Raw genomic sequence first — 27615 nt, 5'->3', positions numbered from 1 at the left:
CACAGGAAGATACAGAGAAACAAACCTTAAACACACTGAAGCATCCATCTCAAAAAAAAGGACCCAGAAAAAGTAAAATTTTAATCAGAGCAAATTTAGAGTAAAAATATCAGTCTTTCACTGTCAGAATTTTAAAAATTCATCTTGATGGATTATTTGCTTATTAGAATCACTATAGTCCAACAAGGATGATGCTATTAAGCAATAAAGAAAATCACAGCACTTTTTATTTTTTTAATTTTTTAAAAAGATTTATTTATTTATTCATGAGAGACAGAGAAAGAGAGAGAGAGAGAGAGAGAGGCAGAGACACAGGCAGAGGGAGAAGCAGGCGCCATGCAGAAAGCCCGATGCGGGACTCGATCCTGGATCCTGAGATCCACCCTGGGCTGAAAGCAGACACTCAACCACTGAGCCGCCCAGGTGTCCCGACACAGCACTTTTTAATAGAAAACAACTTTATGAGAAAGAGAAAATCCCTATTCATCAAGTTTTTTTCTTACTGATTTTAATGGCCTAATATTTGGAAACTATATCATCTGAAAATACAAAATAATACTTGGGTATTAATAATTATATGAATACAGAAGCAATAACAATAACTGAATCCAAACCAACAATTGTAGATTGATGCCAAAACGGTCTAAGACAAGGGTCAGCAAAATTTTTCCATAAAGGACCAGACTGTAAAGATCTGGGCTTAGTGAACTGTCAAGTGTCTGTGGTGTCAGTTCTTAGCTCTGCCACTGTCTCTCGAAACCAGTCACAGATGATATTTACTAAAATATACAAAGCTCCATGCCAGTAAAATCTTGTTTATGGACGCTGAAATTTGAATTTCATGTGTCACAAAATATTACTATTTAGATTTTTTTCAACCATTTAAAAACATAAAAAGTATTTTTAATTTTTGAGCCATCCAATAACTGGCAGCTGGATTTCGCCTGTAGGACACAATATGCCAATCCTTGGTCTAAGGCATCACAGGTCTAAGGCATTACATACAAATATACATGTGAGAAAAAATCCAATAATATATGAAATAAACGTTTAAAGAAATTAGCCTTCAGAAAACTTTGGTTGTATCTGCTTTTGCCACCCAATTACTCAGACAAATCCATAACACTAGTTTCTGTTTTGGTGGAGGAGGGCCAACTTTGGAATTTGTTTTTGGTAACAAATAAATCATGTTACACACATTAATGCAAAAGGAGGAGGAAGAGGAGAAAACCTTTGTAACTAAATAGTATTTAAAGCAATTCATGGTTATATTGTCTATATACACTGGAAACTCTGTTTTAAAATCCATACTGTAGGATACTATATGAAAAGTTTTTATAAGATGATATTTCCTTATTCCTAAATAATGAAATCGCATTGAGAATTTAACTTCTCACTGTAGGCATATAGGTCAGCTGAGCACCAGTCCACAACCTTACTACCATAGGGGCTGTTGCTTTTATAACACTGCCGGTCTACACAACACTTAATAATATCGGACTTAGATTGTTCACTATATTTTTGTAACTCTCTTTCCCAAGTACATAACTTCCTAGAGAGAAAGATTTCATTTCTTATAACATTTCATGCCCCACAGTAATCAGCATCATGATTAGCATATAGTAGGGCTCAAAGGAATTTTTTTTTAATGGCTAAAGTTTGTTTAATGAATGGGAGGAAAAAATACCATTATTGGCAGTTCTATGTGTTATGGCAAAAATTCAGTCTGATGGAACAACTACCAATTTTCAGAAATTTCATCTGGACCCATGCCCACTGACGTCGTCGGAAGAAAGAGGAATCAGACTGCTAGTCTTTCCCCAGCTCCCTCCAGACATCCTGACACCCAACCACCCACACATCCCCCACAATCACAAGATAATGAGAAAAGGCTGAGTGCACTCTTGCGGAGAACTCCCCCAGGACTAAATCTGAGCACCTTCCCACTATCATGGCCTCAAGCCATCCCCAGCCTTTCTGGACACAGGCTGGGTCCTCAAAAGATAACAGGCAACACCCCAAAGGCCTTTTGGGATGAGAAGCCTATTTGGGGAAGGACAGCTCTGCAGCAGGAGCTCTGTTATGCTCCTCTTCTCTTTCCCCATTCACTGGTAGGCATGAAAGCAACAGCTGGAATCTGTAAAAACAACTACAGTACCACTGATTCAAACACAAGTCATATTCAAAAGCATACACACATACAAGAGTAAAGGAGAGCCAGAAAAAGAGAATGTCAGCTGAGGGGAAATAACTAAAAGCTAGAACCATTTGAAGTCCAGCAAAGCCACAATGCTAATAAGGAGCTCAGCATTCCCTTCTTCGAAGTTATAAGGAGTTAAATGTGGGAAGGAGAGGGCAAGAACATGCAGGGCATCATAAAAACTACCATTACAAGATGATTGATGAAATGCAATTAGTGCTACACTTGGGTGTATCAACAAAGAATTTTACGGTTACAAAAAAGTCCAAAAAAAGTACTTTATCTAAAATCCAAATCAGAATAATGTTTTGCAGTTTGAATCCTGACTAGGGCACACTCAGCACCCCTTTGTAACATGAATCAGCCTATCTAAACTCATAGAGTGATGTCCAACGCCACCACCTGCAAAGGGGTGGTGACCCTTTAAAATGACCAAGTTCCAATGTGATTAATATTGATTGGCTCATCACCACCTTCCCACTCTTCCTTCAAAATAAGAAGTAGAAAAAGAAAAAAAAAAAAAAAGAAGTAGAATTCTTGCTGGTGTTCGATGGAACAAATGCCTTCCACTCATTGGAAAATTTACTGAGCACTTCTACAGAAAAAAAATGTATCCACATGGGTGCATCACCATTTTATCTTCGGTGCCAAGTGAGCCCCTGAGGCTGACAAAGTTTAAGTTATTTTCCAAGGTCTTCCATTTGATGGAGACTTTGTTATTTGGATTTCCCAGCTAGAGTTCCATCCACTAGACACATCTGCCAGAAGAGACATCCATCTATTTCCTGTATCTGCTGCTTGGGAAAGGATCAACTGGGGAATGCCCATTAATCTAGCTCAGGTGTACCCAAAGATAAAGGAAATAAACTTTAATTAGGCTTTAAAGGAAGAGATACAAAGGTAAATTCTTTGTACTTTGGAACCAGTCCTCTTAATTGTACTATTCTCACTAGTTAATCACCTTGGACGGCCGTGCTCAAAGACCAACCTCCTCACTCACCCTGCTAATACCCAATGAATATTTACTGTGATTCAGACTCTTATGAAGTTTCGATTTGAAAAAGAAAATGTAAAACTACATGCAAACCTGATGGCATCCATGGATCAGAAGTTGGTTTGGTCAAGGTGTTCACCTGCTCCCAGTTGAAGTCATCATCTTCAGCTTGACTATATCCACAGGTGCTATACGGCTCATCAAAGAGGCAACCACCTAAAATGTAAGAATGAAAAGTAATGTAAGCAACAGAAAGACCTCAGGAATAAGCTATGATGATGGCAGGTAACTGTAAACCTACTTGATACTACACTAAATTTGATTTGACCCTTGTGTCCATGTAGTATAGATCTTGATCCTAGTGTACCCTAAGTGCTAACCAAGCTGAGTAACCATGCTTTGCCATACTGCCACACTATACTGTTCCCCCAAAGAATCCAATCTTTGTAGAATCCAAATGAAAGTAGACATAAACAAATTTATAATTCATATTTTCCAGATTTGCAAGAATTTGGAAAAAGTGATCTTGTGTTCAAAACTTTAATAGGATTGCCCTAGGTATTCAACATGTTTTTAATAGAAAAACATAATAATGTGTCCAAAAAATTAAAAGAGAAATGCTTTCACCATAACACTGGAACAATGTTGGGGCAGGGGGAGGGGAATGCAATAGAGACCATGAACATAGTGTACAAAATATTTTTTTAAGAATTATCCTAAATCTAAGATAAAAACAGGTTTCACTTTACACTTTGGAGATTTGAGGTCTCAAATTTAAAAGAGATTATAAATTTGCTTACAGTCCACACAATTTTTAAAGGCAAGAATAAATTCAAAACTAAACATGTGGTAAACATCTGCTTAATTCTGGTGCTAGAAATAAAGCTACTTAAAGAAACAAAGAATAAAAGAAGATGCAGTTTTACAAAGCAATTCAGCTGTTTCAGCACCCTGGGGCAAACTGACGATTTTAAGTCCCACCCACATCCTCTTAAATGTCTCCTCTTACTTTGAATTATTATAATATCAAATCTTTTCACCAGTGTTTCACATCGCAAGAAGGACTGATTATATTGACCATATTATTATGAAAATTTGAATATCCATTATATAATGATATTACTTATATTAATTAAAACTATTAACTATAATTACTTTCCAATGATGAGAATTAAGGGTTCTGGTCAAGAAAATACAAAAATAAGAATGTTATTTCACTATGTCTGCAATGTATGCCCTGTCAGTGAGAAGATAAATAAAATAGCAAGTACAAACTCAGAGGTAAAGACAGATGTTAGAGGTCATCTGGGCCAACCTCCATCCAAATGTTTACATAAATTCTACAACCTTCTAGATAGACAGCTTTGAACAGGTGAGGCATTCAGAAAATTGAGAAATGCATCCCTACCTTGTAGACAATTCCCCCTTTAAAAAGGCCCAAACCCTGCTTCTTCAAATCTATACTCATTTATTTTAGCTCTACCCTATGAAGAAATAGTAAAAAAAAAAAAAAAAAATTTATCTGCTCTCACACAGGAAAGATGATTATTTCAAAAGAGCTGTCATGGTCTAAGTCTTCACTTCTCCAGACAAAACATGCTTTGCTTTCCCCAATTCCTCTTGCTAGAAGGTTTTCAGATTTTCACTGCCCTGGCAGGTGTTCTCTGGATAGTCCCAGGGTTATTAGCACTCTTCCAAAACAATGACTGCCAGTATTGGAGCTAGAGTTCAACTGGCTACTTTTTCAGACCTCAAGTTCTTTCATGGGAGATTGATGGTCCATTCCAAGCTTTTGTGAGCCTCAAGTCCCATACGTCTTTTTCATTCCACTGCCTCTCTTGCAATAAGGGAAGTGACCTTCTGAATTTGAACTCAGGGCTGTACATGGGTCCTTACTAAACCCCATCTCCTTGCTTTCTATGCATTACTCCAGCCTGTTGAGCGCTTTGGGAATCCCAATTTTATCATTCAGATGTTAGTACCTAGATTGGGTTATCTGCAAATTTGATAAGCATACATTCTATGTCTGTCTCCAAATCGCTGATAGAAAAGTGTTAAACAGGGCCGAGTCAGGGACTTCAGACCATTTAGGAGGTCTCTCTCAGTTTTCTGTCTCTGTCTTAGCTATTAGCTCCACGCATGACGGTGAAATTAGTGATCCTGGACACTGTCTTCTGTGACACTTTAACAGAACTGGTCAATTAAACATTTCACTGAGAACAGAAACTCATTACAAAGATACAGCACTAGCTCAATATTTCACCTTGACAACAACTGGTAATTTATACTTCCCTCCTACTCAGCTTTAACAAGTTCAGAAACAAAGTGGATTTGTTTAAAAGCACATAATGCTAACAACTTTCCAATTTGGGGTAAGAAATGTTAGAAGACTATGCAAACATCTATGAGAAATATTTTCCTTCGGTTGCAAACCCTAATTTTGATGTAGAAAATAACTGCAGTTCTGTAGAAATAGGCTCAAACAGCAATAGCACTAATAATATTCAAACAGAAAGAAACAACCATGAATTTTGACAGAAAAGGGGCTCCCCGATAGAAACATAGATAGCACTTTGATGGAAGTCCTGCAGTGTAATCTTAAACAGTGAAAATAGCTATAGGCGACCACAAAACAACTCAACGCTGGTTAAAGATCTGGTTTACAAAACCACCACTGGTACTGAAGATATAACCAAATATAAAGGCAAAAAAGCGTGTATGGTGGATAGCAAACCCCAAAGGCTAATACAATGCTGGTGTAAGAATATAATTTCCCATTATATAAAGCTGTTTTTATCACTTGAAAGGAAACATAAAATGCATGATATGGTTCTTTCTGGACCCATGTATGATTATCAAACCACTGGAAAATGGGATAGACTACGAGTTTCCTATTGCTCAAAGATATATTCCCCTGCACACCAATTTTCAGAGCCACCGCTGGCCTTTATCCAAGAGAGTTGAGACCCTAAAAATAGCTAAAGGTGGTTTATTGAGCTAAAGTGAGATGAAATTAAGGTGTTTATATCTGAATTAAAATAACCAATTAAAGAGAGAAAAATTAAACTTTGGTTTTCAAGGCAGCTTTGTGCAATGGTGACATGAACAGGATCAAACATGTGGCACATCCCCATTCTTCCACTGCTGGTTTTTTGACTATAGACAAATCGCTTCAGCTCTCTGAATCCTGGTTTCTCCACCTATAAAATGGAGGTAACACATACCTCACATAATATTTCTGATGATTCAATTAGATAGCAAATGTTAAGTTAGTGTATCATGGTGTCAGGCATGTTAAACTACTATCAGTTATTATTAGTTCTTAAATCCTACTTACAATTACCCTCATGGGTTCATTTCATTGCAAGTAGTTGGAATATGTAATTGAAAAATTTTAAAGTGTGTGTCACAAGAAGGTGAAGAGCCATAAGCATTTATGCAGGCACACTCCTGTGGGCTCCTCTATGGAGTCATGTAGGAGCAAAGAACAGAGGGTTGCTAGAAATGCTTTGGGGCCAATGAAGAACGTGATAAGAAAGCAAAGTCCTTAGATGCAGTAAAATGAAGCACTTCCAAAAATAAACCTTCTTGATTTTCAGAATAACACAGCTTTTGTACAGGAATATACAGGGATGTGGTCAGCAATAGAATAGCCACAGTTTCTCCCAAGTTGTCTTGTTTGGACTAATGCCCAACAGCTCAAGGCTGGACCATATTCCTCTATCAAATCAAATTAAATTATTTATCTTTTGTGGATAGGAATCAGTACTAAACCAAAAGTCATGCACAAGATGGAGCAAAAGTGATGCAAGCTGGATGGGATGATGGTCTTCATCATTCACATTCTTGCTCTCCCTCCTCATCCGGCTCTAACTACCCCCTCCTCTCTCTCGGCTGCCTCCTCTCCCTCCTTCTCCCTCTCTCTCTCCCTGCCCACACGTACACACTAACACACATGTGTGTGTGCCTATGTGCCCTCATCAGACCTTGGGAAAGACTTTTCCTTAGCAAATTTTTTAAAGATTTTATTTATTTATTCATGAGAGTCACAGAGAGAGGCAGAGGCACAGGCAGAGGGAGAAGCAGGTTTCCTGCGGGGAGCCCGATGCAGGACTCAATCCCAGAACCCTGGGATCACACCCTGAGCCAAAGGTAGACACTCAACCACTGAGCCACTCAGGTACCCCTCCTTAGCAACTCTGAATACAACACACAACATGTGCTAGATGAGGAGAGAGGTATTATGCAAAAGGAAGTGTCCATGGGTGTCAAATACTCAGGTAACTGACAACAATGATGACTTCTGTACAATAATGATGACTACATGGCTTGTTCCAGGACATGCAGAGCAGCACAATGACATGAACATTAAATTAATGAAATCAAAGAAAAGCTAAAGGTTCAAAAGCAAGGCAAGTAAAGCACAGAAAAACAGGACTAGAAGATTATACCAGGAATATGCCTAGGACTCTACCATCACTGCCAAGTAATAAAAAAATGTCACAAGCCTCATGAACTGGAAGTTAGCCACAAAACTCACTTTAAGCTCTGGGGTAACCAGTGCAGAGAGAAAGATATCACTGATTACATAGTTCACATATCTATGAGACCATGATGTTACTACAAAAACTAATAATGGGAGCTAAATGTGATAAGGGCTCTTTTATTGAGGGCTTGTTTAATCCTCACACCAAACCTATCAGATAGATACTATGATCCTCATTTCACAGATACAGAAACTGAGGCACACAAGGCTGGTTATACAGCTTACACAGGTCTCAAAGCTGCAAGGTACTGAAGCAGAGACTGGAACCCAGCCATCTCGTCTTGAGAGCCCATTTTCCTAACACTATGTGATAGTATCTTCCAAGCTGAAAACCCAAAAGACACCTGACTACCCCTAGTCCTAAATCCAGAGAGAACTGTCCTCCCTAGTAAGAAGTAAAAAACATAAGTTAACGAAGAGTTCTCAAAAGCATCCACTAGAATAAAACGTGCTTTAGGGTCTAGTTAGAAACATGTTATGGTAGTATGTCCCCAAACTTCGATTCGGTGAACTTGATTTTATGGGAGCTCAGTGCATTCTAGGACAAAAGCTCTAATATCCTGTTAAATGGTCTTTATGAATATTCTTTTTCTCAACAAAGCCTTAGTGGGCTACCGTGAGTTTGTGTACTTACTCCCCAACTAAAAATTGCAACTACTCTGTGTTATGACTAAAACATAAAGCCACATGCTTTAGAAATCAGATGAAATGGCTGCTTGAGATTCTCTCTCCCCCTCATGATCTCACTCTCTCAAATAAATAAATAAATCTTTAAAAAAGAAATCATCAGTCCTTATCCTTTTTATTTTCACAAGAATTGCAGAGCTTAAAAAACAAACAAAAAACAGGTGCACGAAAGCATATAGATAGAGTAGGAATTCTGCTGAAAAGTAATTTTCATTATAACTCTGGTCTTAATCAACTTGGTACTCTCTAGAACTCATATATTGTAGGCACCCAATAAATGCTTTTTAGAAAAATGAGTAATGAATTCCCCCAAATTCTATGTAGAATTTGGCTGCAATAATTTTGGCTGGAAATGTTTAAAAGAAGTATAATGTAATATCGACTTGAACAATGAAAGCAATCTCAATATAGCTCCACAAAATAGCCATCCCTGTCCTGGTGTATTCCAAATGAGTAAGTTATAAATGTGACGAAATCAGTGAACATGTTCATTTTTATTATGGTTGAAAACCATAAGCTGGTTGAATGTTAATGAAGTCTCCACAAATTATGGCTCTTGCTTTAGAAAAGTTGAACTCTTTTTTTGGCAGTAATTAGATAGCAAGGCTAGTTGTCTATAAAGGTCATTCTTGATTTATGAAAATAAAATATTATCATTTGCATATTGAAGGGATTTATCTCTCTTCGTTCTTTGGAGTAGCATAGAACTATTCAGTGGATACACGAATAGTATTACATCATTGAGATAGAAGCTATAAAGGAGAGGATGGTCCAGTTTGTCCCCAAAGGAAACCTTTTAAGATCTGTCATGTAACTATTCTATGTCCTGCTGAAGCATCAGCCCTAGAGAACAGACAAAAACAAATGGACAAGGGTTAAAGCCCACCATTTAGAGTAGTGAGTTTGAGTAAACTCACCATTTGAGTTTACATATTTTTATCTTTCTATTGTTGAAGTGTAATTAACATACAGTATGATTAATTTTAGGTGTATAATATAATGATTCAACAATTCCATATATACATCCTGACCCACGTGGATCATATGTTGACCCAGCACACAAACATGTACATGTTACAAACCAAATTAATCTCTACTGAGATACACTGATATTATTCATCTCTATTTGGTTTTGGAAAAGCCTAGTCCAGATCCACTAAACTGACTTCAGGATCCTTCAAAGGTTGCTACCTGTAGTCTTTAAGGTTTGGGAATGAGAACCATGACCTGGCACTGTTTATGTGTCTGTTACATAACAAAACCATGCATATGTTTACATGTATTATTTAATTTTAAAAACCCTAAAGGCAAACACTGATATCCTTTATGCCAGTTATCAATGTATCACCTCTCAGTTCTAAATTCACTTGTCCTTGCTTGCTCTGCAAAACTGTAGCCAAGCCCTCTCTATGTTTCCTGTTTGCAGGTGGCAAGACAGTAAGCTCTAACAATAGAGGGTTCTGGAGAGGCACTGTGGAAGGAAAGGACAGGCTTGCAGGGTACCCTGGAAGGCTCCTCAGCCCACAAGGTTTCTCCTGACCCACAATGCAGAAGCCTTCCCAGTGCCAACACTCCCTGAGCAGTTTTGTGGTGGGGAACCCCCCAGAAAGATCCTTCCCATGAACAGCTTCACCTACTACTCTAGAAGACACTGTTTCTCCAAGGCCCCACAGTGACTTCCCGGCCATCTACTGAGCCCTAGGTCTCAGCTCTAGAAGGGTCTCCTCCTTGGACCCCTATTTCTTCCCTGGAGCAGTGCCTGCTCCTCCTATCTGCTACTCCTTTATTCTTAGAGGAATTCTAGCCAATCTCCTATATTCCAGTCCACTATTACAGTTAATTATTCTTTAAGTGAAACTCTCTCTCTTCCAATTACTGTGTGGATCTGTCTCCTGTTTTTATAAATGGGAGTCTGGAGTGGTCAAATATCTTGTCCAAAGCCACAGAGTTAGATGTAGGGCTAGTAGTTCACCCAAGGTCTGAGTCCAAAGTTCATACTCTTTCCAGTCTGTACATTTTTATCCTAAATGCACCTGTATAAAGTAAACAACAATGTGTAATATTTACATAATGACTGTTGCATGAATTGCATTGCAAATAAGCTCTTCAAAAGTGCTGGTTCTAAGAAGCCGGTGGAAGACAATCAAATGTTAATTTCATAAACTGACTTATAAGATACATAGATATTTTGAATTGTTCTGCCCTTAACAGGTTAAACTGACTTATATACTCTAGCAATCAAGTTCGTCTTGTTATAATTACAGTCCATTTAAAGTTATTTTGTGAAAAGACTGCAATACTCCTTGAGGAGATTTCTGGAACATTTTTCTCATTTGTTCTAAATACAGAATGACCTCATTTAAGGCAGCCTTTACCAAATGCATAAAGTATTAAATGGGTCTCTTTACAGAGAGGGCAAATCGCAAACTAATGCAAAAGTACCCTACAAAAAAATTAATGTTATATGTTCTATTTTCCTAAAATACATGTAATCTCAGGTGGTCTTATCCACTTATTTCAAATTAAAACTGTCAGATAAATGGTTATAAATTAATACATTTCAAACTATAACAGAAAGTGAGCTATAATATACATAATTGTTTTAAGCATTAAAAAAAAAACCTACACCAAGATAGTGAAACCACTGATTTCTTCTTATAAATCAATCCCAGTGATGTGTACGTTCAATTGCCTGCCAAACAATGCAAATATATAAAGCCTCTTAAACTTTGAGTGCCCTGGCGTTGGTTAGTGAATCAGACACTAAGCATTATAGAATTGTTCTTCTACATAATTTAATCTAGCAAGCAGTTTTTACACATTGCACAGGCATTTAAATGGCTAATGCTATGCTCTATTGTAAAAAGTGCTATTTGCCGTTGGATATATTTTATATAATTCAAAGGAAATGAGTTGTCTTGTTCTTAAAGTTTCTATGGCTTATTATACTTACTGCATACTTCATTTTATATCCATCTATTGATTCCTAATTGTAAAAAAGGCCTGACTGCAACAACCATGCATTTTTCTTATTGATCTTAAAATCTTCTTTTTTCCCAATGAGTAAGAGTGTCATTTCTATTTCCAACTATTGTACAGATGCATCCAAATCATTAGGGACCTCAGTTTTCCATTCACAAATAAGGATCTTATAGAATTGTTACAGAATTTAATTAAACCACTCATATAAACTCCCTATAAATTCTAGTCTACCTGAAGCTAACACTAGCCCTCTTATTGCGCACACCAATATTGAAAACTACAGTATGAAAAAACAGTTTTCTGCCTCTATCATAGCAACAGCCATAAAAAAAGGAAAACAAAATGGACACAATATCTCCAAGAACTGTCTGGAGGAGAAGATGGTCAAATCAAGACGAGCATTTATCACTTCATCTTCAGAATTGCCTGGGTCCTGGCTCCCACACTCATGCAGTGGTTCTCAAAGTGGATCCCTGGACCAGTAGCATCACCTGGGCTCTTGTTAGAAATGCAAATTCTCAAGCCCTTGCTCCCACCCTACTAAATGAGAAACTCTGGGGTGGGGTTTTGTGTTTTAACAAGTCAGGCCTCCAGGTGATTCTGGTGCTTACTAATGTATGATAACCACTGTTCCAGACCGACCTATTTAACCAGACTCTTCTGGGAGCAGCCCCAGGAATCTGCTTTCAAAAAAAAAAAAAAATTCCCAGAATAATCTAATCATTGACCCATTTTTAGAAAAGTGCTCCAGATCAGTGGCTTCAAACACTTTTAAGAAGATATTATAAAAAAAAAAAGATATTATCAGTTTTCTTAAAAAAAGTCACAACCATCCTACGTTTACTTATTTATAAATTATATAACGCAGATTATTATAGACACACACATAGCTGACCTTTTAAAGTGTGAACTACAAAGTAAATATAAATTGAAGTTCAAATATTTTCTTTCATGCACCAAAGGATTGTACTATACATCTCAAAGGGTATGGAGATAGCCTTTTGGAGATCACTGCTCTAAATAACTCCTTTTAGTCATAAATATCTTTCAGGTGAATAAGAGCAACCGAGTAACATTGCTTGATCAAAGCGTTGAATTCCATGCTCTAATTTCATGCTAAGAACCTCCCCCATCTGTAATTTTTTCTTAAGAGAGTGCAACTGCTCAACAAGAGCAGATATCCTAGATAGAAAATGATCCTGGTTGTTGGTCAGAGAAACCCAAGAAGTTAATAAAACACACACACACACACACACAATTTCATTTTATGCCCAGTAGCGCTCCTGCCAGTTTAGAATGATTTACAAATCCATCTCTTGATGATTTTATTAGCACAAAATCATTATCTGGGAAAGCTGATAAAATAAACTCCTGAATTCACCAGTATGCAGTACAGCCAAGCCATGTTATTCAGCTTAAAACAGGCAGCCAATTGTTTATTTTTACTGGATGTTGATTAACCTAAACTCAACTAAATGTATTTCCCTCAATGAACATTTTTTCTACAATTCATGCTCATTGGATAGAATCAAATTATAAGGAAAAAGTAAATATAATTTCCTATATCCTCTTGGTAAAACATTCATTCCAATTTCCTATCATTACGAGTAATTATTCTAAAACAAAAATTGGTAACTTGTAAGATTGACTCTATTTAATTGGAATCTGAGACCCAGGATACATTAAATCCTGGATCTGTCAACTACCTATTCTATCTTAGGACAAGTCATAGACTATGTGTCTTGTTCTCTGTGTGAAAATGGGAGATGCAAGGCTCACATTACAGGACCAATTAATGTACATGATGTCAATGATGAAAATGGGGGGATTATAATACAAAAGTCTTCCATTTATTTCAAGAGCCTAATACTAATATGGCCCCATGAGCTGGAAGTGAGAAATACTAACTGGTGGCCCCCATCCCACCCATCAGTCACTGTTCCTTTATCCATTGTGCCTTTCTTAGAGGGTACACCACAATGGGTTTGGTATAATTCTCATTTCCAAAGATTTGTATTTTTTTATACAGCATGGATCTGAAATCCAAGTCTCCTACCAATATGGTGCTCAAATGAGGAAACAGCATCTATTCCAGTGCCAACAGTCGGGCAGTGGCTCTGCTGGGCTTACTGAGAAACAGTGCACTGGTCTTCAACTCAGAAGTTCCCTAAAGGATTTTTGGGGCAATTCTGACCTCAGGCAAATCTCTGAGGATTTATGTCCTATAGAAGATATGACTCTTTTGTACTCTTTATTACCTATCTCCTAGGGAAATGGTGCAGGGTGAACTTGGTGGGGTGTGTGAAAGCATACTCACTGTTACAAGATGATGAGCATCAAAGAAAGCCACAGCCGTGTTTGGTGTATGCTATCCGAAACATGAAATTAAAGTGACAGACATCTCCATGGTTACTCCCTATGGTGGCTGAAGCACCATAAATCAGAGGCTCAAGCCAAAAACCTGTGAGTCAACCACTTCTCTTCCCAACACTTTACCCCTCAAACACCTTCTCAGATGTTTTTTTCTGCCATTCCTGCTACTCTCAACCATTACACAACTTGAGTTTCAGCTCATGTCCCCACTGACCTTGACCTATCCCCTCACATCTAGACTCTTCCTTGTCCAGTATATACTATACATGACCAGCTAAGATGACCTTTTATAAGACACACAGCTAAAACTGGCCTCTCCCTACTTAATTCATGGGCCCTTCAGTGCCCATGAGAAAATATTCAAGTGTTATCATGTAACATAGGAGGTTTTTTTGGATTTGAACCTTGCCATCTTCTTTATTTTCATTTCTTACTATCACTTCACTGTAACAATACACTCCAGTAATTCCTGACCATCTGTAGATTCACTCCAAGGACTGTGTTGCCCACATGCCACATGTTTGCACACACTATCCCTGCATGCACACCCAAGTCTGGCTGGCACCATTCAAATACCAGTTCACATGCTACCTCTCTTGGGTACCCATTTCTGATTCCTTTCCACAGATAAAATCAATCCCTCCTTCCTATGTACCATCACTGCAAAATATACAGGCCTTCTAGATGATCTTATCACCTCATACAGCAAAATGACTGTGGACATGTTTGTCTTCTCTGCTGCATCCTGAGTTCTATGGGTCTGAACAATGTTCTCCTCACCTCTGTATCCTCAGTCCTAGAGAGTTGCCTGTTTCTCATTAAATATCTGCTAGATTTAATGAATTTTGTGAACTTTTCTATAACAAAGGTAAGCACAAAAATCATCTACTGTTCTATCTTTATTAGAAATGAACACTGAAGGAAAAAAATACTGACAGATTCTATTCACTCAATACTCTGACTATACCAGAAGAAATTTTGATTCCAGAGTTCTTTGTCTTTTTTATCTGTTTCATGGCATCTCCTTCTCTCTCTCTTCCCTCCTTCCCTGTCTGCCCAATTCCTCTCTACTGTAGACCCATGTGCTAGGCACAGGAAGGGAGAGAGGGAGAGGGGGTTAGAAGAAATACATGGAAGAAAAAAAAAATCCTTGTCCTCAGAGAAGATAACCTGGGTAGGGGGGGAAGGAAGTTTTTTAAAGGGAAGAGAGGAAAACTTCTGTAGGAGCCAAGTGAAAGACCCAAAACTCATCCTGAAGGCCTCCTGTCCCTAAATGGTCCAGATAAAAAGAAAACCAGAGAGTCAGCAACTAGATGTAAGAATCTAAAATATCCATGGCCTGTTATTCTAAGAATCTGCATAATAAGGCTGTTATTTGGCAGACCTCAGCATAAGTCAACAAAAAGCATACGGATTTTCTGTGTATCATACTGGAACTCTGGTTTAATGCCTCAATCGGGTGTTTGGATTTTATGTTTCAAACATAAAAAGAATGCTAAGGATTACATGTTATATATCATTCACCTTGATGAAATGTAAAAGTAGTGAATAAGAAATCAATATCAAACTTCCCAATTCTCAGGCCATAAAGAAAGTAAACTTTGAAATAAAATAGTTCATTGTATAATTTTTTAAACTAAGAAGCTTATTCTCAAAGCTAAGAACAATATTCACATAATATAAAAATGGCTGTGAGTCAGCTTCCCTCCAGCCATTTTACGTGAACAATTAGTTGCTAAGATATAGGAAACCAAGAACATGAACCCCTTCTCAAGGTCAACACAATCGAAGTGTCTTTCTTCTTGTGAGTATTTACTCAATATTCTAGTTCCCTTTTTAACAGGTATTGTTTTGTCACTGGCTAAAGAGAATAAGTAGTCTAAGGGAATAGCCCTGGACCAGGAAGGAGAATGTCTGGTTCCTAGTTCTGCCCTGTCTGTATGTGGCTTTGGGCAAAGCAACCAGCTGGCAACATGGAGATACAGTGGACAGAATGTAGATTAACCATCAAAAAGACGTGAGCCCTATCCAGTTAGCAGCTCTCCTCACATATTCATGTGTAAAACCATCTACCTTCTAGAACATTATAAGAATTAAATTTTGTATATATGTTTATATACACACATTTTATATTATCTATTTGCTGATCTACCAAACCGATATCCACTTCCCTACCCCACTTACTCTCCGTCTAGTAAATTGGTAAATGTTGGCTCCCTTTCCCTTCTGGCCCTCAGTGTCTCATCTATACAAAATAGCCTAGATAAACTAGATCACTGTTCTTTCAGTATGACTCTCAGAACTCTAAGGCTCCCTTAGGCTGCAAAAAATGAGCCTGCTGCAGGCCTTCCTAAAACTCTGCTTCAACCTCTTGTGTTCAACATTTGTTTATTTTAAATATTGGTGTTCCATGGGCAATGAAAGAATTGTGCCCTAAAAAGCTAACATTTAACAATATTTGACAACTTCAGGTCTAGATGATCTCTAAGGTAAGATTTCCATATTAAGATTATACATTCTATGATTTTTCTCTCTCTTCTCATAAATGCAATGTTTCTTTATCGGGAACATGACAGAGATTAAAATCTGTCAGTATGTATCCAGGTGTTTGATAAAGAGGAGTCTGATTATAATATAGAAACTAAGAAGAATAATGTCAAATAATATAAGCAAAAAGGACAGCGGAGCTCAACTTTAAAGAGAGAAGGTTAAGGCAGAGGTGGTGAAGAGGTGAAAAAACATTTTGAACATCTGTGCAATGGCCGGCCAGGTTCCTGGCCTAGGAAAAGCAGAGGACACAAATTCATAGGACTGGGTACCCACCATTCTCAAACCTGTGTGGGCTGGAACTGATTTGAGGTGATCACTGCCTTCCGAATCAACCCCCAAAAGATACGCATCCTATTTGCCAAAAGGATTTGAGAATATCTAAGTTCAGTAGAACTCTTCTCAACCTGCCCCACTCCTCAGTAGCTACTTACTCACGTCTAAAAGCATCTGAATCCATTTACATTTTCTACTACAAGAAAGAGGTGAAAGAGGCTCAAAATCTAAAACTCTACATGAAAATGAATGCATATGACCAGTCCTGTAACCACATCTACTCCAGTAAAAATACTTATTTAGACCATATTCAGGGCCATGCAAGCAATCCATACATACAAATAACTAGATGTTAGATACAGATATTTCTTATTTTGTTTTTTTTTTAAAGATTTTATTTATTTATTCATGAGAGACAGATTGAGAGAGAGAGAGAGGCAGAGACACAGGCAGAGGGAGAAATAGGCTCCCTGCAAGGAGCCTGATGCAGGACTCAATCCCAGGACTCCGGGATCATGCCCTGAGCCAAAGGCAGACACACCCAACCGCTGAGCCACCCAGGCATTGCAGATATTTCTTATTTTGATAAAGATCACTTTAGGGCATTAAACACAGGAAAAATTGATGGCGAGCAGGTTCACAAAAAGATAATGCCCCAATTCAGTGACTTCTTAATATATCTGGGATAAGTTCTATTTGCTTCAGAAACTATTCATTGGGAATTATAACATAAAGCCAAGAGAATGGAGAACCCTGCTTCTCAGGATTATTTTTTAATTTATTATTATATTTTAATATAGCTAGCTTGTTATAAGAAGCTGTGGTCAAAAAAAAAAAGAAGAAGAAGAAGAAGCTGTAGTCAGTGGGATTAATCAAAGTGTCACCATATAGTTGTTTTTAAGCATCTGAGTGTGTGATTTTATGCTTGATTAAATATGGCCTGGATGTCTCTTTCTTATGGGATGCTCTTTTAGTAAGCTTATCATTGGCCCTTGTCCATACTGGACACTTAACCTGTAACAGTATCTAACCTAGCACTGAGTACTCCGTGAATTGAGAATAAACCTTGTGGATCAATATAATATTGAGTGGATTTAAGAAACAGTAACCCTTCGGGGCAGCCTGAGTGGCTCAGTAGTTTAGCGCCGCCTTCAGTCCAGGGTGTGATCCTGGAGACCCGGGATCGAGTCCCACGTTGGGTTCCCCATGGGGAGCCTGCTTCTCCCTCTGCCTGTGTCTCTGCCTCTCTCTCTCTCTCTCCCCATCATGAGTAAATAAATAAAATCTTTACAAAAAAGAAAAAAGAAACAGTAACCCTTCATGGGGGCAGAAATGTGCCTATAGGAAACTTCCCAGGACAACTTTATTTCTATAACATTTAAGCCAATGATCAAATGTGGACTCTGAGACCCAAGCCTCACAGCTAAGAACAAGTACAGTTAGCAGCGGGTTGCCCAGGCTCAGCCCTCACCAGGAAACATGTTTTTGATCAGAGCCGCCCCCTGCCAGAGTTCCTGGGTCCCTTCTGCGGTACTGATTTTGCCAGGATAAACAACATGCTCTCTTTACCACTGGTTTAGGAAAAAATGAGGGAGCAGGCTCCACTTTTCAGCAGCTCACCTGACTGACACAAAAGTTCCTGGGTTGGGAGTAAAAACCAAGTTGTATCAATATCAATTTTTTTCCATGTGCTCCATAAATTTCAGAAAGATGTTTATCATAGAAATGCAGACATGACTTTAACCACAGGAGAGCAAACTGTGGCACCATTACTAATACTTCTCAATAAAGGCCTTCATTATACTGAACTTTATATACTGCTAACTTCAAAATTAAAAAATAAAACCCAGGGGAAACCAGAAGAATTAATTAGGTCAGAAAAAAAAATTTTAACCCAATTACAGATAAACTGTTAAATCACTGGCTCAACCAAACATTATATCTTCTTCAGACACTGAGATATGAACCCAAATATAAATCCCAATTTACAATCCCTCAAGGGTTTACATAGGGCTCCTGAAAACACCAACTTTCCCTGTATCACAGAATATTTTTTAAAGGTTACTGATCTCCAGTATCCCTACCGTGGCATTGTTCCCATTCTGTATAAGCTTAAGAAAAGCATATAAACTTTCCTCTTACCTCGGTGATTCTTAAACTTTGGGGAGTTTATAGATCGTTTTGAGAATCTGAACAGAGCTATCCGTGATCTGTCTCCCAGAACAAATGTGTATACGTGCAAATTTTATAATTTGTGTTTACAACATTCTTAAGAACAATTCAACATTTACTCAAAGGGCAGTTCACGGACCACCTGTATCAGAATCACTGGATAATTTCTTAAAACACAGATCTTGAGCCCTGCCCTAGATCAATGGAATCAGAATTGCTGCGGTGAGGTTGAGGCTTTGAGTTTTAGGTCACTTCCCAATCATTCTGTTGCTGATTGAAAACAGGTTAAGATCCTCTGTTCTGGCCATTTTCCCTTCCTCTCATGGTATCAACTGGTTTGGAAACAGATGCTCCCCTGGTACCCACTCACCACTCCTGGCACAGCCTCTGTCATCTGCACCTGATCTAAGAGCATCTTCCTCAGCATCTTCACCCACCCTGCATGCTCCACTCACAATCACCCCCACTTCCATGCACAACAGGCTCCTGGACTCTTGTATACCTTTACCATCCACTTCCTACCCAACCTCCAGCAAACTGTTGTTCACTCTTTCATTAAGATCCATTGATGCAAAATGTACTGGTTTCCTCTCTCTTTCTGAGTTAATCAGCTCATAATTCTCCCCAGGCTTACGGCAGAAAGAATGCCTGGCCGTCCAGGATGCCTATTCCTTATCTGCTTGTAGTAAGCCTGAAGGATGCCTGTCTTACCTGCTACGCAGGAACATGTATCATGTCACCCCTCCAATGGCTATGCCAAAAAGACATTAGACATCCTCCAATGTGTTATATTATAAGGAAAATGAGGCTGGGGGCTTTGCCTGCTTTGTCAAAGGCATTCCAGTCACCATATGGTAAGTCCAGACCCATACAAGGGCACCGCTCAATGTGGCAACAGATGGCAAAACACAAGGTCCCGATCCTCAATTTCAGCATACTTAAGCAATATAGGACAGATGTGTGACCAACTCTAGTTCAGCCCTGTGATGAGAAGGACACGTGGTCCCAGAGATTCGTAAGAGGCTATTTCAGGTTAGGAAGAACAGGGGGGAATTCACAGGGGAGAAGGCATTTCAGATGTGGCTGGGAAAGATGGGTCAAGTGTTGGGGGGCAGAGAGAGAGAGATTCCAGAGAGCAGAAACACCCAGGCAGAAGGGGAGAAACACACACTTAAAGAAGGCATGGAATCAGGGCTCGTCTCAGCATGAATGATAGAAAGGGGGGCTGAATCAGGCTGCAAAGGCAGACCAGAGCAGGACAGTGCCAGGCAGGGTACACCGTGGGCAGGAATGGGATTACTGCACTGCCACATTCATGATCCCATAAGGTCACCCACAGCAGCCAGGTGACAAAAGAGGGCAAAATAGATACCCCATCGTACAGACAAGGGAGGAGGTCAAGACAGTGATCTGACTCACTTATAGTAAAGAAGCGGGTAATGGCAGAGGGGGAAGCTGATCCTTGGTTTCCGAACCCCTAAGACGCAGGATTCCTGTACAGTATAACTGCTATACACAGTCACAGGAAAAGGACTATTCCATGGATGCTCCTCCCATGTTTACTACTTAAATAAATTGCACTTTTGCTAAAATGAACACGTTAGATGTCACCCCTGAATACCATCCTCAAACAGCACTGACATCTTAATGCCACTGAAGATCCTTTACACACTTATTAAAAAAAGATTCGGTGGCAACAATATCAAGTTAATTAAGGGAAGGCAGGGAGAAGTGAGATTTATCTCCTTAAGTAGATATCAGAGAAAAGTCACTCCTAGAATCAACTACCGATAATTCTGCCCAACAAATCAATCCTTTACAAACTGTAGCATGTTAAGCAGGAGCGCTCAGAGAAGCAATACACTGAGGTAGGCATGTTTACAGCAATATGCAGAGACATGCAAAAATAACTGCTTGTTTGCTTTTTCACTTACGCTGGAAATCTGACCTTACACGAAAAACAGCCACAATGTACAAGCTTGAAAACACAGACACTGAGGCAGGGTGCTAGGAGATCAAATCTCCCTTCAAAATTGAAAAGAAATGATAATGCACTCCAGCTCAGAAGTGCTGTGTCAGAAAGGAAATTAATATTGGAGATGGAACAGCATCTACTGTTCCACCTGCAGGAAGAAAACAATGGTGTTTGGTCAAAAAGTACAAGGAAATGTAGGGGTCTGATAGGAATAGAGGAAATGAAGATGGACCTGACAAAGAATCCAAAATGGAACAAAGTTGCCCAAGTGAAACTCCAGTGGGAGGGCAAGGCTTGTGTTGAAAAGGCTGTGATCAGAGCCATCTCTCAGCGTAAAATTCAGTGGTCTTGAAACTCTTACCTTGCCTCTTACTCTTGCCTCCCACATAGCAGCAGACATTTGGAAAGGGACTACAAATTTTTTTTAAAAAATGTAGAAAAGCACAAGCATAATTAATTATTTCCCATCATTTTCTGAAGGTAGGACTTTTCTATTTAAAAGGTCTGGTCATAACACTGGGCCAACGATATTTAAGAAGAGAAAGAAATGGGAGAGATTGTTCTCATCTCATTTTATTTTGAATCACTTTAAAAGCCAAGTGAACACACAATGCACAAAATTCTTGCGCTGTCTCAAATCCTATTTTTGCTTTGGACCCAAATTCAATCAGCTACTAAGCATTCCAATTACCCTTCCATGTGGACCAGACACGTTCTTCTCGCTGTGGCAGGCAGATTATCCTTGTCCATGCCCTAAGACAGTGTGTTTTCATTTCCTTATTTCTCTCCTCAATTCTAGTCCTCCTTCTCACTATGAGAAAGAACCATGCTCGCTGGACAAATTACAACATCTAACTCCTCGAAGGACCTAGGAAATGAAAATCACACTTGCTTTCTTCTTTGCTAAGTCCTCTGATGTTCAGCCACAATCTTCCATTCTCACCATTAATAGATCCACTTTGGCTCCTTCTGGCTGGCCTTTTTATTTTCAGGCCATCTACCCTTTCCTGTAGGGGGACATGTCCCTCTACTACTGGTAGTTTGTTCGATGTGCCTGATGTTTATATTCCCATTCTGGGATCCAAATATCACAGAGCATAGCCTGGTCAATCCAAACAGGAGAGCAATTCATCAAAGGGTGAATCATAAATGGCAGATTGGAGAACCATGCTCTTGCATGGACCTAGGGACGAGAGACAGACAGGAACAGTCTGCTCAGGAACACAAGACTCTCAAGTCACTCTGTGCTCTGCAAAAGCCACACCATGAATCATCACTATCTAACCCCACTGTTCATTCCTCAAAGTTCCCGTTTCCTGCATTTAAGCTTCTCGCTGGCTGCATGTGGCCAATGAACCACATTCCAGCTACCAGGGAAAAGACGGAGGGACTTTCCACCTTGCTTTGGCCCCTTCACAGGGAGATGAGTCCTGTCTCCCACTTGTCCTGAGATCCCCCCAACCACCGCTACCTAGCCCCACTGATTATCCCTCAAGAGAACAGATCATGAAGAGAATAAAGCAGCACTGCTATAAAGATGCTATCGCAATAGTACAACTGCCAGTCCAATCAAAGGGCTTGTTACATCATTTTCAAGTGGCACAACTGCCTAGCAATTATTCTAGGTGATGTGGAAGGGAGCCCGATGGCTCAATAGTGAGAGAAAATGAAGAGAGTGCAGGGAGGTAATATCTTGGGAGCTAGAGTCTAGTTTACAATCAATGATGCTCATATGTATTTGTTTACTATTTACACATACTTTCATTTAAATATTTGTTTGGACTATGTGTCCATATTTGTGTTAGTTTCAAGCAACTAGAAGATGACAATTCGTATTCTATAAAATTCTTCATAAAATAAGCACAAGGGAAATGGAAGGTGATTGCACAGGGTTGCTTTACACTGCTCCATGCAAGGTCCAGCACGGAGCCACACACGTAGGATCCTTAATAATATTCATTGCAGACAGAAACTATATGATGAAAAGGGTAAAGAAGAAATAGAACTAAAACACAAATATACAACCCTGGTTAATGTCTAAAATGTTAACTAATCTATATTCAACAACAAGTTCTAAGGCATTTTCACATACTTGAAATATAAACTTGCCATTCTGAAAAATAAAAAAAGAATAAAAAGGAATACTGCCCCATTAAAGATGTATTGGGAAGAATTACAGCACACGCGTGAACAGTTATGTTAGTGATGCCAAAATGAAATAGGAGGAGATGGGCCAGAGAGGAAAAGGGGGGGGGGGTGGAAAGGTGAGTGGAGCCAAAAATCCAACAGTGTAATGGGTCCTGAAATGAAATAGAATGCATACAGCCAAAAAAGAAAATAGAATTATAAATTAAGCCAACAGAAAATGGTATGATTCCACCAAAAACATTAGCAAATAGAGCCAAAACCAAATGATAGGAACAAGAATAAAAATGGCATTTTAAAGAGAAGCAAATTTAACCATTTGAAACTTCTCGAAGGTAGCATAGTATGGCAAAACTACCCTGCCAGTCATATATGAACTAACTAGTTTTGTTGATTTAAACCCTGGTTATATTACATGGAGGGAATGAGAAAAGAATCTGATCCTTACTCATCTTGCCTACTCTGTAGCAGTTACTTATCATATCACACTTAATACTCCCAGTCAACAGCCCTACCAGGAAGCACTGTGCTTGTTTAACTGATGAACAAACCACGGCTTAGAAGATAAGTGTCTTGAGATTATATAAGCAAGTTAAAAACCAGAACTAGCATCAAATCAAGATGTGCCTGCTTTTAAAATCCATCCACTTCATTTTCTTCCCTTCACAAAAATTGCATTTCGAGATCACTGGTTACCTCTCAATAAATGTTTTATAAAATTACTAATTTTCCCAAACAGTTTCAATCAAATTTATATGGCTAGAAAAATATCGGTATCCTCTTCCAAAGGAGCTTAAGTCTTCTAAAGCACAGATTTGTAAACTGTTCCTCCATGTCTTGTTCATCGTAACATTTCTAAAATCCACCCTTCCCCAATTCTTAAGCCCCTAAATGACTTTTTCCTTTAAAGAACGGTTAGAAAATCAAGAATGTTTACCCCACACACACCAAAAAAAGCAAAATAGATTTTTAGCCAAGAGCACCCACCAAAGTAACTGATTAACTTAGAAAACACATTCTTTGCTAAGTGGCCACAGCTGAAAAACCAAAATAGCTGAGTTGAGTAGGTAGTTTTCTCTGAGTACTGTTTCCATGGCCTACAAGTTCATGTCCAACATTAGTAAATCCTAAAATCAACCATTACTTTCATGTTTCCTACTTGTAGAAATCATAGAAATATTTTTTAAATGTACCCATGGCCTATCATATGTACTTTTCTAGAATGTTGTATAGTCCAAGCACAAGTGGCATTCAAAATCACACTACAAATATAAGATCCAGAAAACACAAAAATGCATTCAGCAGAACTCAACTGCATTTATTAACTTAGGAAACTTGGCTAATCCTTACAATAAGAGATTTTCAATAAGAGTCAAAACCAAAAACCCTGAATTCATTTGATTATAAACATAAATGCGTATGAGTTGGAGGGGGAACAGGAGGGAGGAAAATAATTTTAAAAAGGTGCTATTAGGCTTGGCAAATGCCAGATGGAAAAGTCATTCATTCAACAAATATGCACAGGCACCAGGTACGTGCTGGGCTGTGTACTAAGCGTTGTGATATGGTGGTAAACACAATGTAAACAGAGCTCAGTGTGAATATCAAGACTCCACCACCTAGTGAACAAGACTGGTCTTTTCTCCAAAGGTCTGTTTGAGAGAGTCATGATCTTGTGAAGAAACAAAATGTGGAAAAAAAAAAAAAAAAAAAAAGAAGTGCTGCTCTGGCCAAAGGATAATCTAAGACAAATGAATTCAAAGGTGAATACCACCTTCCTCCATCTGACTCTTCCTCTCTGCAGGCAGCCATAACAGCTGTGATGGTTTATTTTACGTCACAGTGGCTAGATCATGGGGCTCCCAGATATTTGGCTAAACTTTATATCTGGGTACATCTGTGAGGGTGTTTCCAGAAGAGACTAGCATTTGAATCGGTCGGCTGAGTAAAGCAGATAGCCTTCCCAGTGTGGATGGGTATCATCCAATCTATTGAGGGCCTGACTAGAACAAAAAGGTGGAGGAATGGAAAATTTGTTCTCTCTGGCTGACAGCATGAGCTGAAACATCAGCCTTCTCCTGCCCTTGGACTTGGACTTACACCATTAGCCCTCTGGTTCTCAGAACTACACCACCAGTTCTCCTGGGTCTCCAGCTTATAGATGATAGATCACAGAATGTGTCAGCCTCCATAATCATGTAAGCCATAAAATATATTAAATTATATATTTTTATATAAATAAATAAATTATATATATGTTATATATACACATATATAATTATGACATAGGCCCCCCCAAAAGCCAGTATATTAGTCAGAGTTCTCCAGAGAAACAGAACAAATCAGCTACATATATATAGGGTCAGAAGATCAGGCTGGAAACATTAGCTGGGGACAAACTGATATTGGCTTGACTGCTGGGCACCCAGCCTTCCTCATATCACAGTACATACAGAAAACAAATAGCTGTACATTTCACTGGAGTAGAGTGGGACAAGCCCAGTCTCTGTCCTTTTGGGAGAAAAATTACCCCCAGGGCCCATCGGGGACACATAGGTTGGCAAGTTCTGCTCTGCCATAGGGACCAAGAAGAAACTATTTTTGTTCCTATCGCAAGGGGACTGGCTTCCATCTTGATCACTTCTGCCTTGGATGCTCAACTCTGGACATTGAAAAAGGCTGTTATGCTGGGAGTTCAGTTTTACTGGGACCAGAGACAGTGAAGGAGATAATTTTAGGTGGACAGGCACTTATCCAAAAATGAAGAAATGAGATTGAAATAAACTGGTCATTTGATGGCACATTTTGATCCACATTTGTGGAGAAAAGAACTGTTCCAGAAGTGACCAAAGGTGGGAAGGATAAAACAGGGATGTGGCATAGTTGAGGTAAGAATGTCAGATGTTCAAGTCCTGGAGGGTCCTACATGTCAAACAGAAAACTTTTATTTGCTCTGACGGTCAGTAACAAGCCTTTCTGGACACCTGAGCAGAGACTGACATGAGAACAACTACTCTATCCGCAGCTGCACAGTATGAACCAGAACAAAAGAGAGACCAGACATCAACAAGGAGCACACTGGCTTCAAAATTAGGAAAAAGGGTTAAATCCACCAAGTATCCTGGAGGAAGATCTGGCAATATGAAAGATAGTATGTTACAAAACAGCCTATAACAAGCTTGTTTCACTAAGAGGCTTAGAAATCATTTGAAAGTTCTTTTTTTAAAAATAAGGGGGCCTGAGTGGCTCAGTCAATTAAGCATCTGCTTTCAGCTCAGGTCATGATCTCAGGGTCCTGGAGTCAAGCCCTACGCTGGGCTTTCCACTCAGTGGGGAGTCTACTCCCTCTCACTCACCCATTGTGCGTGCACGCTCTCTCTCTCTCTCTCTCAAATAAATAAATAAAATCTTAAAAGAAAAATTTTAAAAATTAACAGAATTTAAAAGCGAACACAAGTTATAAATTTAAATGTAGATTATCAGAACTAAACTTATCCCCATGGTATTTCCTTTAACAGTTATTAAAATAACAGAAGAAAATATCCTTTAGTCACAAAACTATCCTGTAATTCCAATTTTCTCAGCAAAACCTAGAAAGAGATTATGTATTTGGGGATTATACGGAAACCCTTATCAAGTTGGATACCAAGTCTGAGAAGCTAAAGTGAATAGGGACCTTGCTTAAGAAGTCAAAAAAGCAGCAGTTAACCAACATTAATTGACATTATAACACTAGATACTAGCCTTCTTAAGCCATCCTCAAACACAGGCTTTTATCCGACTTGCTTTAAATGAAATTATTAAATGCTTGACAAAGCACAGACAGATCTGGCCTCACCAGGCAAGCAACTTCACTTAAAAACAGAATTGTTTAACCTTAGGGATTTCTGCAAAGGCTTTTGTGGAGGTTTTTTGGTTGATGTTAATATCCCTAGCATGGAGATTGAGAATATACATCTATGCTTTATAAACCACAAAGCACGAGATACAGGTAAATCATCGTTAAAGTGAGTGACTCTCCCAGCAAGCCCCATCTTCCTGTCTGTGACCCTGTAAGCACAAACCATATGTCAGCACATTACGACGGCTCAGGCTATTAGGAGCCAATGGGGTCAGACTGTAATTAACTTAAATAGGGCTCCAAGTCCTACTGCAGGCAAGACATGCATTTCCCACATGGTCCCAAGGAATTTTCTTTAACGCACCCATAATCTCAGTTAAAATAAAAATATTATTGGCTTACATCTCTGGATATTCCAAAGTATACAAGGAGACCATGCAGGTTGTGGATTGTAGGGAGAAATGCAATTAATGAGCAATTACTATTTAAAGACCAAATCCCTGTCAAAACAGCTTGACAAAAAAAATGGTGGTTTTTAACACACACAGCTTGCAGTAGTGCTGCCAACAAAAACAGTGGGTGGTAATTCTGCCAACTAAAATGGTGCTGTAGTGGGGGCAGGGGAGAGAAGAACCATTCTGCTCTCTCCCTTGGACCCCCTTCCAGCAGCAGCTCACGTGATCACATCCCAGTCCTGTTCCTGCAGAGCCCCCTGGTTCTTAACAAGGCCATCTGGGCAGGTAACCCCAAATGCAAATGTTCCAGCAGCTAGTAGACCTTCAAAGCATGTCACACTAAGTGAAACTGCTCCTCAAATACAAGCAGTCTCACCCTGAGCAAACTGAGACCACTTAGGTTGTAATCAGGAAATATCAAC

General features: G+C 39.0%; 1 protein-coding gene across 6 annotated transcripts in view; it reads right to left on the bottom strand.

Moving 5' to 3' along the window:
* PTPRM (protein tyrosine phosphatase receptor type M) overlaps positions 1–27615 on the bottom strand; it is a 786460-nt gene that overhangs the window by 592664 nt on the left and 166181 nt on the right. For all 6 annotated transcript variants that reach the window (XM_025429496.3, XM_025429497.3, XM_035718728.2 and 3 more), the window contains exon 2: positions 3288–3410. In XM_025429496.3, coding sequence (XP_025285281.1) covers positions 3288–3410 — 123 coding nt within the window. The remainder of the gene's footprint in view (positions 1–3287; positions 3411–27615) is intronic.

This window comes from Canis lupus, chromosome 7 (assembly GCF_003254725.2).
Source record: "Canis lupus dingo isolate Sandy chromosome 7, ASM325472v2, whole genome shotgun sequence".
NCBI classification, from domain to species: domain Eukaryota; kingdom Metazoa; phylum Chordata; class Mammalia; order Carnivora; family Canidae; genus Canis; species Canis lupus.
Note: the sequence above shows the minus strand (reverse complement) of the source record. Positions and strands in the feature narration are given on the sequence as shown.